General features: G+C 41.1%; 1 protein-coding gene and 1 long non-coding RNA gene across 2 annotated transcripts in view; one reads left to right on the top strand and one right to left on the bottom strand.

Annotated features, from left to right (window-relative positions):
* Positions 1-9,584, top strand: part of LOC134320578 (uncharacterized) — a 31,128-nt gene extending 21,544 nt beyond the window's left edge. Inside the window, exons 2-3 of the long non-coding RNA XR_010013710.1 lie at positions 8,768-8,806; positions 9,371-9,584. This is a non-coding gene — a long non-coding RNA (uncharacterized LOC134320578). The remainder of the gene's footprint in view (positions 1-8,767; positions 8,807-9,370) is intronic.
* The window catches only part of pla2g4ab (phospholipase A2, group IVAb (cytosolic, calcium-dependent)), a 66,389-nt gene that overhangs the window by 13,162 nt on the left and 34,564 nt on the right, over positions 1-18,663 (bottom strand). The window contains exons 11-15 of the mRNA XM_063002035.1: positions 13,761-13,898; positions 10,093-10,182; positions 8,528-8,593; positions 7,540-7,764; positions 4,362-4,546 (exon numbers count right to left, since the gene is read on the bottom strand). Coding sequence (XP_062858105.1) covers positions 4,362-4,546; positions 7,540-7,764; positions 8,528-8,593; positions 10,093-10,182; positions 13,761-13,898 — 704 coding nt within the window. The remainder of the gene's footprint in view (positions 1-4,361; positions 4,547-7,539; positions 7,765-8,527; positions 8,594-10,092; positions 10,183-13,760; positions 13,899-18,663) is intronic.

Genomic DNA, 18,663 nt, shown 5'->3' with positions numbered 1-18,663 from the left:
TGGCCCGTTCAAGGTGGTTAAACGGATAAATCCGGTGACATACAGGTTGGAGTTGCCCCCCAGGATGAGGGCACACCCAACCTTCCATGTCTCCCAACTTCGCCCATTTGCGTGCGAGGGAGCTAGACCCCCCCCCCCCCCCCAACCTCCCGCCCCTCGTATCATCCAGGGTGCCCCTGCATTCACGGTCCGCCGCCTCCTGGATAGCAGGAAGGTGCAGGGTAGCACCCAATACTTGGTGGATTGGGAAGGTTACGGCCCCGAGGAGCGTTCATGGGTACCGGCTCGCCAGATCCTGGACCCTGAACTGATCCGTGAGTTCAGGAGGAACCGAACCGCGGGTTTTGGGACCTCGGGAGCTGTCCCTAGAAGGGGGGGTACTGTTAGGGTGCCTGCGACGTCTGGTGACAGTACCATCAGGTCACAGCGTCGCAGGCGTTACAGAGCAACAAAGAGCTCGGCTTTATATACCAGGCCAGCTCGTTAGGTGCAAACGCGCGGCACCTGTGATTCCCCTATTTAAGGGGGCGTCACCAGGTTGCCGGCGTCGCACCTTTTGTCTTTTGTTTCTCATCCATGACTGCCGAAGTCGCTTCTTTTGCAGGGTCAGTACGGTACCCCGGGCGCTTTTTAGAGTGGTCGGGTGTGTAAATCGTAAGATTGAGGTAACGGTAGGGTTTTATTTCTTTTGTAGGGAAAGTCGGTGCGACTTCGTGCAGCCCTCGCGCTGTATTTGTTTGTTCAGCGTCTTTATCTGCCTGCTACAGAGCGGTTAGCCTCTTGGCTAAAGCTAGCCAAACAACCGCACCCACTGTAGTTGGTCTGAGCCTCCCGCTACGGGTCCGTAGCAACCGTTTGGCACGTTTTTTTCCGCCCGCTCAGCGCCAGTTCGAATCCGCGCTTCACTAACGTGGTATTTTTCTCTCTCGCAAAACCGGTTTCTTCCCAGCGGCATAACACCGCTGGTGACAACACCGGTCTCGATTGCCCCTCTGGTGTGGGAAAACCTTTTAGCGAGCTCGTATTGCTCCGAGTACTCGCTACCCTTCGCGCACGCTTTTAGTGCGCTTATTCTCTTATTACCAGCGCTCGCAGTTAGCGCCGCGAGTAGCGCGAACGCCCTGCGTCTGAGCGACCAGGGTTCGCGCCTCGCATTTTGTGTTTTGTTTAACCTTGTTTCTTTTCTCCTCTTTTTCAGTTTGCCAGCGGCGCCAGCGGCTTCACTCGGCATTTTGCCTGAGTTGTCTTTTTGTTCTCGTTTTTGCTTTTGTTTTTAAACTAATATATATATTTATATTATTTAATAAAACTTAATATCTATACTCTGCATCCTTGGGTCCGTCTGTCTCCTTATAACACATAGTATCGCTATAAGTGAGTCATGAGTCGTTTTATTTGAACCGAATCGTAAGTTTCTTTTCTCAGTCATCCCTCCGTTTTTACTGTTATTAATGAATGCTCCGGTTTTAAATAAACACAAGCTACTGGAACATTTTGTGTGACTTGCTTACCTTAAAAAGCTCAGGCTTAATTAAACTGAGTATTACCACAGAGCGGTAACCGGGTCAGACTCGTTCTGCCTGTGGAGCTTAAAGTTTTCTGTCAGTCAGAGCAGATGATCCTGAACTAAACAACTTTTTGATGTACTTTTGCCTCTGCTTGACTCTGTGAAGTAAGGTTTTCTGTTCATATCTACCAAAATATCTATCAAAAGCAAGAACCGCTTACGAATTACAAAAGTGAACCACGAATTTATATAATGTTGAAAACCCCTGATATAAGAGGTGGAAAAAAATCAGAAATTATTTATTAGTCTAAATTCATCACAAAAACCTGGATTTCAAAAAGGGGTGTAAGCAAGGAACAGTCTTGTTGGAACAGGAATAGAACTTTCCCAATGTGTTGCCACATTGTTAAAAGTATCAGCTATATAAACTTAAACGACATTTTAAAGAATGTTGTACAGTTAGGCCATTTGCTTTCTTTTTTTTCAAGTTTTATGTAGCATACACAGAAAACTAAAAGAACACCATCTAATACTTCAGAGATTCATTAAAACATGACTGAGTCTTCTCAGGTGGCGCAGCGGTAAAAAGACACGCTGCAACCAGAGCTGGATTCTGAGTACATCGTATCGAATCCAGCTCTGCCTCCCCGGTTCGAGGCTGAGTGGCTGTATGAGCAACGATTGGCCAGTTGCTCAGTTGGGGGGCGGGACAAAGAACCAGATGTGGGTCTCTCTCTGTCAGAATGCGATTACGACCTCTGCTGGCTGATTAGAGGTGCCTGCACAGAGATGAGGAAGAGTGCCCTTAGGGTGTGTCTCTCCGCATGCAACGCTAGGTGGCGCCACACTCAAAAATGCATCTGGCTGCTGCCCATGTTTTGGAGGAGATATGGGTTAGCTTCGATCTCCTCGGCCAGGGCAGGGTTCGGCATAGACAGAGAGGAAGCACGATGCAAATTGAACATTTGAATGCGCTAAAAGGGGGAGAGAAAAAAAAAACATGACTGTGAGCCAGGACTAATTGCCCAATTTCAATACCAGCTAGTTAGCAATTAATAACAAGGTATGTCTTCCGTATCTGTCTCATTATCAAAAAGATGCCCAATGTGAATATGCCCTCAACTTTATCTTTTTTATCAATATTCATCGATGTCATAAAATATGACATATTTGATCTATATCATCCAGCCTTAGTGAAAAGCCTTTCCAGAAAAGTGAAGGCTGGTATTTTAGCAGGGGAATCATCTAAATAATAATACCCATGGTTCTGAATGTAATGCTTATTTGTCAAAGACTTCATTCTGCTCTGTTTGTGTTAGACAGGATGTAAGCTTGTATTGATTAAAGTACATCTGCCGGAGGTTATAAAGCATTTTCAGTGTGTGTCATGTTTATTGCTTTATTGCCAAGGCAGAAAGTCACTTTCACATCATAAACAATACCACATAAACATGGGCGGACAAAATACAATACACACTCCTTTAGAATAATTCACGTAGGATCTTGCATCAACTCCTTTTGATCTACAAACCGCATTACAAAAGCTATTGATTTAAATGCCCTGTAGCTGAGGTCAAAAGTTCACAAAAGTTTTGAATAAAGACAACACTTGAATCATTGGAACACAGCCTTTGTTAAAAACCTATTCCAATTATAAATGGTTAATAAATTATATACACTAATCAGCCATAACATTAAAACCACCTCCGTGTTTCTACACTCACTGTCTATTTTATCAGCTACACTTACCATATAGGAGCACTTTGTAGTTCTACAATTACTGACTGTAGTCCATCTGTTTCTCAGCATGCTTTGTTAGCCCCCTTTCATACTGTTCTTCAATGGTCAGGGCTCTCCCAGGACCACTACAGAGTAGGTATTATTTGGGTGTTGGATCATTCTCAGCACTGCAGTGACACTGACATGGTGGTGGTGTGTTAGTGTGTGTTGTGCTGCTTTGAGTGGATAAGACACAGCAATGCTGATGGAGTTTTTAAACACCTCACTGTCGGACTGAGAACAGCACCCCATGGGCAGCGTCTTGTGACCACTGATGAAGGTCTAGAAGATGACCAATAGATGAGTGATCGTCTCTGACTTTACATCTACAAGGTGGACCAACTAGGTAGGAGTGTCTAATAGAGTGGACAGTGAGTAAACACGGTATTTAAAAACTCCAGCAGCGCTGCTGTGTCTGATCCACTCATACCAGCACAAAACACACTAACACACCACCACCATGTCAGTGTCACCGCAGTGCTGAGAATGATCCACCACCTAAATAATACCTACTCTGTATTGGTCCTGTAGGGGTCTTGACCATTGAAGAACAGCATGACAGTAGGCTAAAAGTATGTAGAGAAACAGATGGACTACAGTCAGTAATTGTAGAACTACAAAGTGCTCCCATATGGTAAGTGGAGCTGATAAAAAGGACAGTGAGTGTAGAAACAAGGAGGTGGTTTTAATGTTATGGCTGTTCGGTGTATATTTACTTCCCCTAAATCTGAAAATGTACTGTTACACCTGTGTATAGTCTGATACACAATAATTGGAAAAGTAATATTGTGGCTTAATTTTGCCAATAATCATAAAACAACTTTAGGAAAATAGAAATTCTTTAAAAAGGATATATCAAAATTGCTGACACTACTCCATCTAATAGTTTGTTCAACCTAAGCATCATGTAAAATCATATAAAATTCAAAAAATCTACTGGCACATCAGTTAAAACGCTAACTTTAATTACTGAAAAACTATGAATGTTTGGTTTGATAATCAGTTGGCCTGAAAATCAGTCGGCCCTTAAAAGGTGAAGGTGTGTGGTATGAGTGAGATATAATATAATAATAACCTTGAATGGTGGACTGGAGTCACTGGGTCGAGCAGAGAAGTCAAAGGATATAATGAGGTCGATGCCCCTTTGAGGTCTCAAGATCAAAGGATAGGGCAGGTTAAAGGTCAGACCACTGTCCACAATATGGATCTTCTTGCTTTTCACGTCTAGTGGCTCGTAGATGCGGTCAAACTCGTCTGGGTCTGATCGTTTCACATGCGAAGACAAAAAGTGACAAATAAGAAATGTGAGAGATTGTAGCCAATGTAACCCACACTACCAAAGTCCAATTAGAAATTGAACTGTCCTATTAAATTACTAGTAAATTATAAATAAATTAGTATCCGAAATTCACATAGTACATGTTGTCAAGTGTCACGCAAAAATCAAAAGTCAATCCACACCAAACTCATCTATGCTGGGCTGCATACACCTCCTTGTTTCTACACTCACTGTCCATTTTATCAGCTCCACTTACCATATAGAAGCACTTTGTAGTTCTACAATTACTGACTGTAGTCCATCTGTTTCTCTGCATGCTTTATTAGCCCCCTTTCATGCTGTTCTTCAATGGTCAGGACCCCCACAGGACCACCACAGAGTAGGTATTATTTGGGTGGTGGATCATTTTCAGCACTACAGTGACACTGACATGGTGGTGGTGTGTTAGTGTGAGTTGTGCTGGTATGAGTGGATCAGACACAGCAGCGCTGCTGGAGTTTTTAAACACCTCACTGTCACTGCTGGACTGAGAATAGTCCACCAACCAAAAATATCCAGCCAACAGCGCCCCGTAGGCAGCGTCCTGTGACCACTGATGAAGGTCTAGAAGATGAACAACTCAAACAGCAGCAATAGATGAGCGATCGTCTCTGACTTTACATCTACAAGGTGGACCAACTAGGTAGGAGTGTCTAATAGAGTTTACAGTGAGTGGACACGGTATTTAAAACTCCAGCAGCGCTGCTGTGTCTGATCCACTCATACCAGCACAACACACACTAACACACCACCACCATGTCAGTGTCACCGCAGTGCAGAGAATGATCCACCACCTAAATAATACCTGCTCTGTGGTGGTCCTGACCATTGAAGAACAGCATGAAAGGGGGCTAACAAAGCATGCAGAGAAACAGATGGACTACAGTCAGTAATTGTAGAACTACAAAGTGCTTCTATATGGTAAGTGGAGCTGATAAAATGGAAAGTAAGTGTAGAAACAAGGAGGTGGTTTTAATGTTATGGCTGATCGGTTGACCACACCATACAAACACAGATTATAATTTTAAATAAAGGTTCACAGCATATAAAAATAAGAATGCTATGTTAATGTATTTTCATACAGCCACATTTCAGTCTGTGGCTCATTTTCAATGGTCACGTTACTTAAAGTGCACTAAAGCAATTGGATATTCTATTCTGTGTACTGTGGATCTAAATGGTAGTAAACACACCTGAAGAGATCACAGTGTTTAAGTTTTTTGGTCTTAACGAGTATACAAAAACACTCCTGACCGGGTTTCATTCCAGATGGGGCGGTCCAGGTTCTTTCTGTGTGGAGTTTGCATGTTCTCCCCATGTTTGTGCAGTTTTTCGCTGGGTGCTCTGGTTTCCTCCCACAGTCCAAAGAGGTTAATTGTAGCTACTAAATTGCCACACATGTGACATGTGTGTGTTCTCTGTGTGCCAGCAGAGGTCAAAATTGCAGCAGTTAAGAGTAATCCCTTTGGTCCCTGGACATGCCAATTATGTCCTTGTAAGCGACCAGTTGTTCGGGTACACAAGGAATTTAACTAAAGATTACTAAAGAAACTATTTATTTATATATTTATTAGGATTTTAACACTTCGGTTACATTCATTACACAACAGGTAATTAATGGTTACACAAGATTCATCAGTTCACACGTTTAATGTCAAACACAGTCAATTTTGTGTCTCCAATTCACCTCACTTGCATGTTTTTGGACTCTGGGAGGAAACCCAAGCAGACACAGGGAGAACATGCAAACTCCACACAGAAAGGACCCGGACCGCCCCACCTGGGGATCAAACCCAGGACCTTCTTGCTGAGAGGCGACAGTGCTAAAACAAGAGCAAGCTATAATAGTTGATGATAAAATGTCTTTTAAAATAAAATGTTTTATTTATTTATTTATTTTTACATTTAGTAGCATTACAGGTACTATTCACTGTATGGTTATATTTATTACTCAAATGCATTTAGATACTTAATCTACATTATACTAATCTATTATTACTTATTAATTATATTATTCAAATGGCAGCTAAAGGGAACTAAAACAGAAATGAGTAAAACAAGCATAGTGCAAGAATAGGGTTGTGTGTTACATGCAGCTGGTGTGCGTCAAGGCAGCTGGTGTAAATTGAAATTCTTGTTTAAATAAAAGGGACATCTGCATCCTATGCACAAGAAATACAGTATCTGGTGTAAATTGACCTTAACCTGTAAGCATTGCTTAGGTTAATGTAAATTGTCTGAACTGTAAAACAGTATAGAAATAGTATGGTTTTAGTTTATTTGGCAAGGATTATGTAAGGACAAGCTACTCATACTTTTATGTTGGTTACTTAAATACCTGACTTTAGTCTTTAAAACAGACAGCTTTTAAAACTAATATAATGTATTTTTGGTGTATTTGGTACTGTGGTAAATCTGTAGAAGGTTTTTAGGTTTGTGGTAGTAGGCTTTTGCGCTTCGTTTTCCCCAAAATGCAGACCACATACTAAATAGTCTGTCCAAACAGTAAGGACAAATATGTGATGTACTTATTCCACATGCTATACAACATAGCAGCAATAAATCTCTAATACTGTCCTAGTTGTTGGCTCCTGGTTCTTTTTTGGTGTAATTATCCTTTATTTGCAGATGCATGAAGAAAAAAAATGTGTTTTGCACATTGTTTAAACTTTAAGAGGCTTTAGGAGAACTCTAAAGATTTATACATAATAAGCGAGACAATGGTCAGCATAAGTAAACCCAATTAGATTTTAGCGTCAATAACTGCACTGAGGCCACCATGTAATTACCACAGTGAGCCTAGTTTCTACAGTTTATATCATGCTATATATATCTAATGCTTTATTCAATATTTCCAACATAAAACATAATTCAATATTTCCAACATAATACTTCCAAGTAATACTGGTTCTGGTTATTCTGATACATTGTATACCTGCAACAATGTGTTCCTCCTCCTCAGGATTACATGAGTTCAGGACCTCGCTAAAGGGCGAAAAAGGGATGTTAGCATTCAGGTTGAGGCCCAGCATGAAGTTGTGTACTTTTCCAGCTCTTCCTTCACGAGTGTTAAGCAGGACTGAGTCGCTAAAGAGGGAGGTGACCATGCGCTGCATCCAGCTTTCTTGGGCCTTTGTTTGTTGGTCATCCTGCGTTCCAGCTGAAATAAACACAATGGAATAAAGAGAGCGATTATGTATTGGGTTGGTTTGGGTGGGTTGATTGGTTGTTTTGGGTTGAGGGACCCTTTTTGCATTGTCTTAATCTGGATATATTTAATCCTGTTGTATTCTGGAGTAAGGGGGGGCTTCAGGCTACTACGCACCTCCTATGACAAAGATTGGAAATTCCAGTCGGATTGCCTAATCTAACGTTTCCTGGTATGAGTGTGAATAGTCTGTGCTCTGCTATGAACTGGCACCTTGCCCTGGCATCTCTGCTTTTTGTCCATGGCTGCACTATCCATGAGGGTTTCTTTCTTCTGCCAGCTCCTGCCTTTCTCTTGAAACTGTGAATGCCTGGATTAATATAAATAATTACAAATCTCTCCTCCATAACTATTGCCATTTCTGCACAAAGGCAAGTTAATGTTTTTATTTTAATGTTTTTACCACCACTTTATACTGGTCAGGGTTGTGGTTGATCAGGTAACTCTAAAATCTCTGTGTGCAATGCAGTAACACACCCCACACATGACACCAATCCATCTTTGGCCACCACCCCAGACATAGCCAATCAGGTCTGTACATAGACGTCTGACAGGCCAATAGGACTGCTGGGGATTCAAACCATGGACCCTAGTAGTAGTGGGCTTATGTAATTTACATACATTTGGCCATACAGTGTATAAAACTTGCCTTTGGGTACTCGGGTAGTGGAGTGGTATACACCTAACCACTAGCATGGATAGTTTAGTCTCTCACCTTTGCGTGGCTCTTCATCGTTGTCTAGGCTGTCCTCTCCCACAATGTGCTGTGGCTTGATGTGCTCTGTAAGGCAAATACATTTATGCAGTTAGTTTTTGTTATACACAGTGGTCTGGTAAGAGCTGTTTGATTTATGCAAATGCATTTATCCAGCTGTTGACAATATAATTCAAGTATTTTAATGCAGTTTTCCCTTATTTTTCTCCAAATCTGTTGTATCCAATTACCTGACCGAAGAAAGACAGAGAAGAGAGAAACAAACGCCCCCTACAACAGGTGTGAAATAGCCGACTGCTTAATTTCATCTGCATGAGGCGTTCACATAGGGATCAGTATACACTGATCAGGCATAACATTATGATCACCTTCCTAATATTGTGTTGATCCCCCTTTTGCTGCCAAAACAGCCTTGACCCGTCGAGGCATGGACTCCACTAGTCCCCTGAAGGTGTGCTGTGGTATCTGGCACCAAGATGTTAAAGCGTGTTAAAATGTTAAAAGATGTTCGCTCCCCACATGCATCAATAAGCCTTGGCCGCCCATGACCCCTAGATACTGACCACTGCAGACTGGGAACACCCCACAAGAGCTGCAGTTTTTGGAGATGCTCTGACCCAGTCATCTAGCCATCACAATTTGGCCCTTGTCAAACTCACTTTGAGGATAAAATGTTCACTTGCCGCCTAATATATCCCACCCACTAACAGGTGCATTGATATCAGTGAAGAGATAATCAGTGTTATTCACCTCACCTGTCAGTGGTCATAATGTTATGCCTAGTCGGTGTATATAGCAAACTGAGAGAGTCATGCACTGATCTCCATTATGCCCCATGTGCAGGCACCATCGACAACCAGCAGACGTCTTCATCGGAGCAGTTATGAGGCAATCTTACCTGCGGACAAGCCACTCATTGTTCATACAGGCGCCCAACCTTCTGGTAGCAGAGCCGAGATTTAAACTCACAGGTTCAAGATGTGAGCTCTGATGTTCTAACCCGTAATTGAAGTATATAAATGCAACTAACTCAGCAAAACTTGTTTTTTACTGTCTCATTACAGTAAGTTAAAAGTGTTCAGGATCTTATGAAACATCTGCACCAATTCTTTTTTTTTCGGTTAATAAGCTAATACGATGTTTAGCTGGTACAGGAAATGTGTGGTGACACTTTATTTGACTTCACAAACCCACAGCTACTTAGACATCGACACAGCAATCTGATAATTATCATACAGGAAGCAGAGCTCATATCTCCCTCAATGAAAACGCAATGCTCTCAGTGTTTGGTTAACAAAAAGTAATTACAGTTGTTAGAAAACATTAAGAGTATTACAGTGTCTCTGTATATGTGTTTCATGGTTATTCTGCTGTGGATTTTCTCTGCAGCTTCTAAATAATACTGGTTATAAAATACTTCAGTTTTTTATACCAACATTTTTGTTAACTCTGATGCTACAAATACTACACGAAAGATGTAGAGTGAAGATTCGGTAAAGATTAGATGTAGGATAATGGTTTTACTCTCATCAGTGACAGAATGAACAGATCTGCTTGCATCATACCCAGCTCTTCCTCCATGGTGCATCCCCCAGGTGAATCCTTTATTCCCAGGACTCTGTTAATGAGAATAGAGAAGGCACTACCCCAGACCCCTAAAAACACAGACACAGGACATCACATTAAAAACAACAAATGGCAATTAATAATGAACTTGATAAGCAATCAGATATTTGCTGATTTACTGTAAGATTTCATGTGTGAATTAAAAAAATACATTAATAACACTCCCCAAAATGTTTAATATTCAGATTTGTAATCAGGGTTTACTGACAAATCTTTCAAATGACTGAATACCACATAGTATGCTTTACATAAGAGAACGTCCAGTCTAAAACACTTCTGATTTTAATTAGACTGAAACTCAGGGACATCTGTGCCCATAATGTTGTGTGTGTACATGCACTATACGGCCATAACCATGAGATTGTTGGATATCCCAATCCAAAACCATTGGGCATAAATATAGTATTGGCTCCCACTTTGCTGATGTCACAGCCTACTTTATTCTGGGAAGGCTTTCCACGACATTTCGAAATGTGTCTGTAGGAATTTGTGCCCGTGAGGTGAAAAAACATCTGTGAGGTCAGCTTTTGATGCTGGACAAAAAAAGGTTTGGTCCACAGTTGATGTTCTGATTTCTTTCTAAAGTTCACAGTAGTAATAAGATCAAGGCTTTATGCAATCCACCAGAGTTCCTTTACACCAAACTTAGTCAACTATTATTAAGTTTTATTACAACCACAAATCAGAAAAGGTTGGGACAGTATGGAAAATGCAAATAAAAATTTAAATGCAGAATTGCAAAAAAAGAATTGTAATCATGGTTTGGTACAAAAGCAGCATCCAGGAAGTCTTTGATGAGAAAAGATGATCAGAGGATCTCCAGTTTGTCAACAAATGCATGAAAAAATTATTGAAATGTTTAAAAACAATGAACCTCAAAGAAAGATCTGAAGGGATTTGCATATTTCTCCCTCTACAGTGCATAATATCATTAAACAATTCAAGAAATCGGGAGGAATTTCAGTGCGTAAAGGCCAAGGGCACAAGCTTAAGCTGAACTCCCGTGATCTTTGATCTCTCAGACTGCACTGCATCAAGAACCGCCACTCAACAATAGCTGATATAATCACATGGGTGAGGGATTACTTTGGCAAACCTTTGCCAAGCACTACAATACAGAGTTACATGCACAAATGTCGCTTAAAACTTTACTGTGAAGAAGAAGCCTTATGTTAACCATGTCCAGAAGCGACGTCGATTTCTCTGGGCTCGGAGGCATCTAGGATGGACCATCACATAGTGGAAATGTGTATTGTGGTCAGATGAAACAAAAAATGTGGCAACGACGACCCCGTACTGTTGCACATCTTAAGACGTGTTTGCAGGAAGAATGGGACAAAATAAAAGCTGAAACACTAAATCACTTGGTCTCCTCTGTGCCAAAACATCTCTTAAGTGTAAAAAGGAATGGCAACATTACAAAGTGGTAAATGCTTTACTGTCATAACTCTTTTTGGAATGTGTTGCAGGCCTGAAGTGCAGGAATGGATGTTTATTAATAAATGAAATGAAGTTGTTCAGACAAAACATGAAATATCTTGGGATCATCCTGTGTGCAATCAAATAAAAGTCAATGTAAGTTTAATTATTTGCATTTTCCATGCTGTCCCAACTTTTTCTGATTTGAGGTTGTAATTTATTAGTAAAACTGGAGCATCTTAAAGCGTAAAATACATTTTCTGCCGATAATTTCTATACATCTATTAGCAAGGGGTACTAACCTAAATAGTCTAAATAGAAATTAGACTCACCTGTCCTCACCTTGTCTGTGCTCTCATGACTTTAATTAGCCTATGAATTATGGCTTTAATGCTTAATAAGGGCTAGTTTTACTCGCAGTTCCTTGTACACAATAGAAAAGACAAGAGAACTCTCTGTGCACACCATAATTGCTATTATAACCAAGTACAAGCAAAAAGCACAAGTCTGTTAACAAAAACTTTGGCATCCAGGCTTCAACAGTTTGAAATGTTATCAAAAAGTTTGCTACTCAAGAAAAGTCAAGAACCCTCCAGAACATGGTGGAAGGAGGAAAATTGGTGGTTTAAAATGTAGCAAAGAAACCACAAGTAACAAAAAAACTTCAAGCTAAGCTGGAGATACCTGGAGTGATGCTTTTAACCTGTACCATATGCAGAACACTAAACAAAACAGAGATCAAACCTAATCCCAGCTAGACAGAGCTGATATATTTTCCTGGAGATAAATTTCCAACCCAGGACCTAGTCATCTCTCTTGATGACTTTCAGATCAAACCATCTGACAAGGCATGAAACCTTGGTGTCGTCCTGGATAACCAGCTTTCCTTCTCTCCTCATGTAGCCAACATGACAAGACCGTGCCGGTTCCTCCTCTACAACATCAAGAAGATTATGCCAGTTCTCTTTATGAAAGCCACTCAGAAAACTAGGTTCGAGTCAAACAACATGGGTCCTACAAAACAAAATGTCCCAAAGTACACCTCAAAAGTAGGTCAGCTTTTTTGTTAAATGCATATGGACATATTCTAATCATACTTTTCTACATACAAGTTGGTACACATATCCACCTATTTTGCTAAAGATATTGGCATTTTTATACCAAACAATCAAGGGTGCCAATGATGTTGACCACAACTGTAATATGTTTCAAAAAAGTTGGGACATGGCCACGTCTACCATTTTTTCCTTATTCCTGCAAGTTGCACAACAGTCCCGGGTCTCTGTTGTCATATATTGTGTAACAGTGCATTGTCAGTGATTGCTAAAAACTCCCTGCACCCCAGATTTTGGCACTACTGTAACATGTTCATGTCAGCCAGCAAGAAGGACTCACAGCAAACAAACTATCAACACTAATGCACTGTGTTACAAAAATAAACCAAATAAGCAAAGCAATGGCTTTGGCTCTTGGAGAGTTGGCTCTTTAGTCTGGTATGCACTACTGTGCACACAAAAAGAAGCATCCAAAGGGGGAACATAACAGGGGTTTTAACACTGAAATAAGTTTCCACAGGTGTAACCATTAGTTAACCCTTGAGTTCATTCCCCAGTCTCCTCCGTCCCATTGCAGCCCTGAGCTGAACCACACTCCACTTGTTTTTTTTCTCTAAAAATTCTACATTTTAATGATTGTGCATTAAAAAACTTTATCAAATTAGATTTTTTTAAACCAATAGAGGTCATAAAGTAAAACAATAATATAATCTCTTGGTGCGGTTTTAGTTACATTCCTGTAAAAGACAGTTTAGAAATAACGCTTTCAGTTTCTTTCTGGATTTTTCCTACCTTGTATATTTAGTTTTGTAAAAAAATATAGGTTAAAAAATGTTTCACGTAAAAAGAAGTTACGTAACTCTGTCCTTACTTGCTTCTAGTTCAACTATCAGCATCACTACTATTAAACACAGTCATATTGATTAAAACCAAACAGCACAAGCACCTGCACCTGCTTATCATTATTTTGGTTTTGTAAATACCCATATCATGTTGTTTTACCCTTTTGCTTTTATAATAATATAAACAATTAATGCTAAATATCTCTTTCTTACAAATATTTTAATATATTTGAATTTTCTTTTAATATATTGTGTATATCAGAGTCAGTGGTGTAGGTTGTGACATCTTACCCATCAAGAAGTGCAAAGGGTTTTCCTCATACTTCTTAATTACAGTTCCCATGAAGAACTTCGAGCCAAAGAGGTCAGGGGTCATAAATGTACCATATTTAGCCATGCCTATCTCATAGGGGCTGAACTCCACCCAGTCTGTCAATCAAAACACAACAAAACAAGTCAATGACCCCACTTATACATTTTCAGTTTTAGTAAAGGTCGTGGCCTTGTCTTTCAAACACTGACAAAAATAACTTCATTTTTGACAGTAAACACATGAGCATGGAACAAAGGCCTAGAGGATTTTTTTGAATTCATGCACTACATAGCATGGTAGATCAATGATTGACAAGGTTCGTCAGAAAAGAGCTTTAGGCCTATTGAAAAACTGAAAAGGGTGGATCATGTTACTCTTTCATGTTTCAGTGAGGTACTATTTTAGTATTAGAATGACATGGGAATATGATGCCTGTGAAAACAAACAACACTTTGATGAGTAATTCTTTCCCTTTTTGTATAATCTCTTAACAGTCACTAACAACTCATGCCTCATTAGCTTTTTTAACAGCCTTAATTGTGCTGTGCAGTACATTTAAGACATTAGATCTTAATTATCGGACACAAATTCAGAACTAAAGCATTCATTTAATGATAAGGTATAAAATATTATAATATTCTATTTTTAACATTATGACTGGAATAGTTAAGCAGCAATAAATTAAAGCTTACTTTAATAAACTTTTTGTTCTTAAGTTACAGGCAAATGTTTGGGCATCCCTGGCCATTATACAGTGAAAATATGACATTTTCCTGCAAATTTGTTCACACAATTTATTTATACTTGTGTCACAATTTCACAATGGTTGCTAAAGTCTAGCTGACAATACAGTGTATCACAAAAGTGAGTACACCCCTCACATTTCTGCAGATATTTAAGTATATCTTTTCATGGGACAACACTGACAAAATGACACTTTGACACAATGAAAAGTAGTCTGTGTGCAGCTTATATAACAGTGTAAATTTATTCTTCTTTCAAAATAACTCAATATACAGCCATTAATGTCTAAACCACCGGCAACAAAAGTGAGTACACCCCTTAGTGAAAGTTCCTGAAGTGTCAATATTTTGTGTGGCCACCATTATTTCCCAGAACTGCCTTAACTCTCCTGGGCATGGAGTTTACCAGAGCTTCACAGGTTGCCACTGGAATGCTTTTCCACTCCTCCATGACGACATCACGGAGCTGGCGGATATTCGAGACTTTGCGCTCCTCCACCTTTTGCTTGAGGATGCCCCAAAGATGTTTTACTGGGTTTAGGTCTGGAGACATGCTTGGCCAGTCCATCACCTTTACCCTCAGCCTCTTCAATAAAGCTGTGGTCGTCTTAGAGGTGTGTTTGGGGTCATTATCATGCTGGAACACTGCCCTGCGACCCAGTTTCCGGAGGGAGGGGATCATGCTCTGCTTCAGTATTTCACAGTACATATTGGAGTTCATGTGTCCCTCAATGAAATGTAACTCCCCAACACCTGCTGCACTCATGCAGCCCCAGACCATGGCATTCCCACCACCATGCTTGACTGTAGGCATGACACACTTATCTTTGTACTCCTCACCTGATTGCCGCCACACATGCTTGAGACCATCTGAACCAAACAAATTAATCTTGGTCTCATCAGACCATAGGACATGGTTCCAGTAATCCATGTCCTTTGTTGACATTTCTTCAGCAAACTGTTTGCGGGCTTTCTTGTGTAGAGACTTCAGAAGAGGCTTCCTTCTGGGGTGACAGCCATGCAGACCAATTTGATGTAGTGTGCGGCGTATGGTCTGAGCACTGACAGGCTGACCCCCCACCTTTTCAATCTCTGCAGCAATGCTGACAGCACTCCTGCGCCTATCTTTCAAAGACAGCAGTTGGATGTGACGCTGAGCACGTGCACTCAGCTTCTTTGGACGACAAACACGAGGTCTGTTCTGAGTGGACTCTGCTCTTTTAAAACGCTGGATGATCTTGGCCACTGTGCTGCAGCTCAGTTTCAGGGTGTTGGCAATCTTCTTGTAGCCTTGGCCATCTTCATGTAGCGCAACAATTCGTCTTTTAAGATCCTCAGAGAGTTCTTTGCCATGAGGTGCCATGTTGGAACTTTCAGTGACCAGTATGAGAGAGTGTGAGAGCTGTACTACTAAATTGAACACACCTGCTCCCTATGCACACCTGAGACCTAATAACACTAACAAATCACATGACATTTTGGAGGGAAAATGACAAGCAGTGCTCAATTTGGACATTTAGGGGTGTAGTCTCTTAGGGGTGTACTCACTTTTGTTGCCGGTGGTTTAGACATTAATGGCTGTATATTGAGTTATTTTGAGGGAAGAATAAATTTACACTGTTATATAAGCTGCACACAGACTACTTTTCATTGTGTCAAAGTGTCATTTTGTCAGTGTTGTCCCATGAAAAGATATACAGGGTGGGTTATTTATATGGATACACCTAAATAAAATGGGAATGGTTGGTGATATTAACTTCCTGTTTGTGGCACATTAGTATATGGGAGGGGGAAAACTTTTCAAGATGGGTGGTGACCATGGCGGCCATTTTGAAGTCGGCCATTTTGGATCAAACTTTAGTTTTTTCAATGGGAAGAGGGTCATGTGACACATCAAACTTATTGAGAATTTCTCAAGAAAAACAATGGTGTGCTTGGTTTTAACGTAACTTTATTCTTTCATGAGTTATTTACAAGCTTCTCTATGTTTACAGCCATTGACATGTCGCAGAGGTTAACACGTGAGGAGCGGATAGAAATTGTGTTGATGTCTGGTAAACGCAGTACCCGGGTCATTGCAGCAGATTTCAATGCAAGACACCCTACGAGACCACCCATCTCCCATGCTACAGTTAGCAAACTGCTTGCCAAGTTTCGTGAAACTGGTTCAGTGTTGGATTTGCCAAAATGTGGACGCATGAAAACTGTCACTAATGAAGAAACATCAGTGGCTGTCCTAGCTTCATTCAGCAAGAGCCCACAGCGTAGCACTCGCCGCATGTCACTGGAGAGTGGCATCAGTCCAACATCCCTTCGGCGGATATTAGCTACTCACAAATGGCACCCTTACAAACTCCAGCTGCTGCAGCATCTCAACGAGGATGACCCAGATCGGCGCACTGAATTTGCAGAATGGGCAAAACAAAAATTGGAACAGGACCCTCAGTTTACACAGAACATTTTGTTCAGTGATGAGGCAAACTTTTATGTGAATGGTGAAGTTAACAAACAAAACCCCCGCTATTGGTCTGACACTAACCCACATTGGATAGATCCCTCCAAGACTGTTGGAACACAAAAAGTGATGGTATGGTGTGGTATATGGGGTACAAAGATAGTGGGGCCATTCTTCATCAATGGAAACCTCAAGGCCACTGGATATTTGAAATTGCTACATGATGATGTGTTTCCCTCTTTATGCACTGAAGCTGGCACGTTCCCTGAGTTTTTCCAGCAAGATGGTGCACCACCACATTATGGGTGTCAGGTCCGAGCATTCCTAGATGAACAGTTTCCTGGAAAGTGGATTGGTCGTCGTGGGCCAGTTGAATGGCCCCCAAGGTCTCCCGATCTGACCCCCTTAGACTTTTATCTTTGCGGTCATCTGAAGGCAATTGTCTATGCTGTGAAGATACGAGATGTGCAGCACCTGAAACTACGGATACTGGAAGCCTGTGCTAGCATTTCTTCTGCGGTGTTGCTATCAGTGTGTGAAGAGTGGGAGAAGAGGGTTGCATTGACAATCCAACACAATGGGCAGCACTTTGAACACATTTTATAAGTGGTCAGAAACTTGTAAATAACTCATGAAAGAATAAAGTTACATTAAAACCAAGCACACCATTGTTTTTCTTGTGAAATTCTCAATAAGTTTGATGTGTCACATGACCCTCTTCCCATTGGAAAAACTAAAGTTGGATCCAAAATGGCCGACTTCAAAATGGTCGCCATGGTCACCACCCATCTTGAAAAGTTTTCCCCCTCCTATATACTAATGTGCCACAAACAGGAAGTTAATATCACCAACCATTCCCATTTTATTTAGGTGTATCCATATACAGTGTATCACAAAAGTGAGTACACCCCTCACATTTCTGCAAATTTTTCATTATATCTTTTCATGGGACAACACTATAGACATGAAACTTGGATATAACTTAGAGTAGTCAGTGTACAGCTTGTATAGCAGTGTAGATTTACTGTCTTCTGAAAATAACTCAACACACAGCCATTAATGTCTAAATAGCTGGCAACATAAGTGAGTACACCCCACAGTGAACATGTCCAAATTGTGCCAAAATGTGTCGTTGTCCCTCCCTGGTGTCATGTGTCAAGGTCCCAGGTGTAAATGGGGAGCAGGGCTGTTAAATTTGGTGTTTTGGGTACAATTCTCTCATACTGGCCACTGGATATTCAACATGGCACCTCATGGCAAAGAACTCTCTGAGGATGTGAGAAATAGAATTGTTGCTCTCCACAAAGATGGCCTGGGCTATAAGAAGATTGCTAACACCCTGAAACTGAGCTACAGCATGGTGGCCAAGGTCATACAGCGGTTTTCCAGGACAGGTTCCACTCGGAACAGGCTTCGCCAGGGTCGACCAAAGAAGTTGAGTCCACGTGTTCGGCGTCATATCTAGAGGTTGGCTTTAAAAAATAGACACATGAGTGCTGCCAGCATTGCTGCAGAGGTTGAAGACGTGGGAGGTCAGCCTGTCAGTGCTCAGACCATACGCCGCACACTGCATCAACTCGGTCTGCATGGTAGTCATGCCAGAAGGAAGCTGACACACAAGAAAGCCCGCAAACAGTTTGCTGAAGACAAGCAGTCCAAGAACATGGATTACTGGAATGCCCT

The sequence above is a fragment of the Trichomycterus rosablanca genome, chromosome 9, assembly GCF_030014385.1.
Source record: "Trichomycterus rosablanca isolate fTriRos1 chromosome 9, fTriRos1.hap1, whole genome shotgun sequence".
In the NCBI taxonomy this organism is placed as follows: domain Eukaryota; kingdom Metazoa; phylum Chordata; class Actinopteri; order Siluriformes; family Trichomycteridae; genus Trichomycterus; species Trichomycterus rosablanca.
Note: the sequence above shows the minus strand (reverse complement) of the source record. Positions and strands in the feature narration are given on the sequence as shown.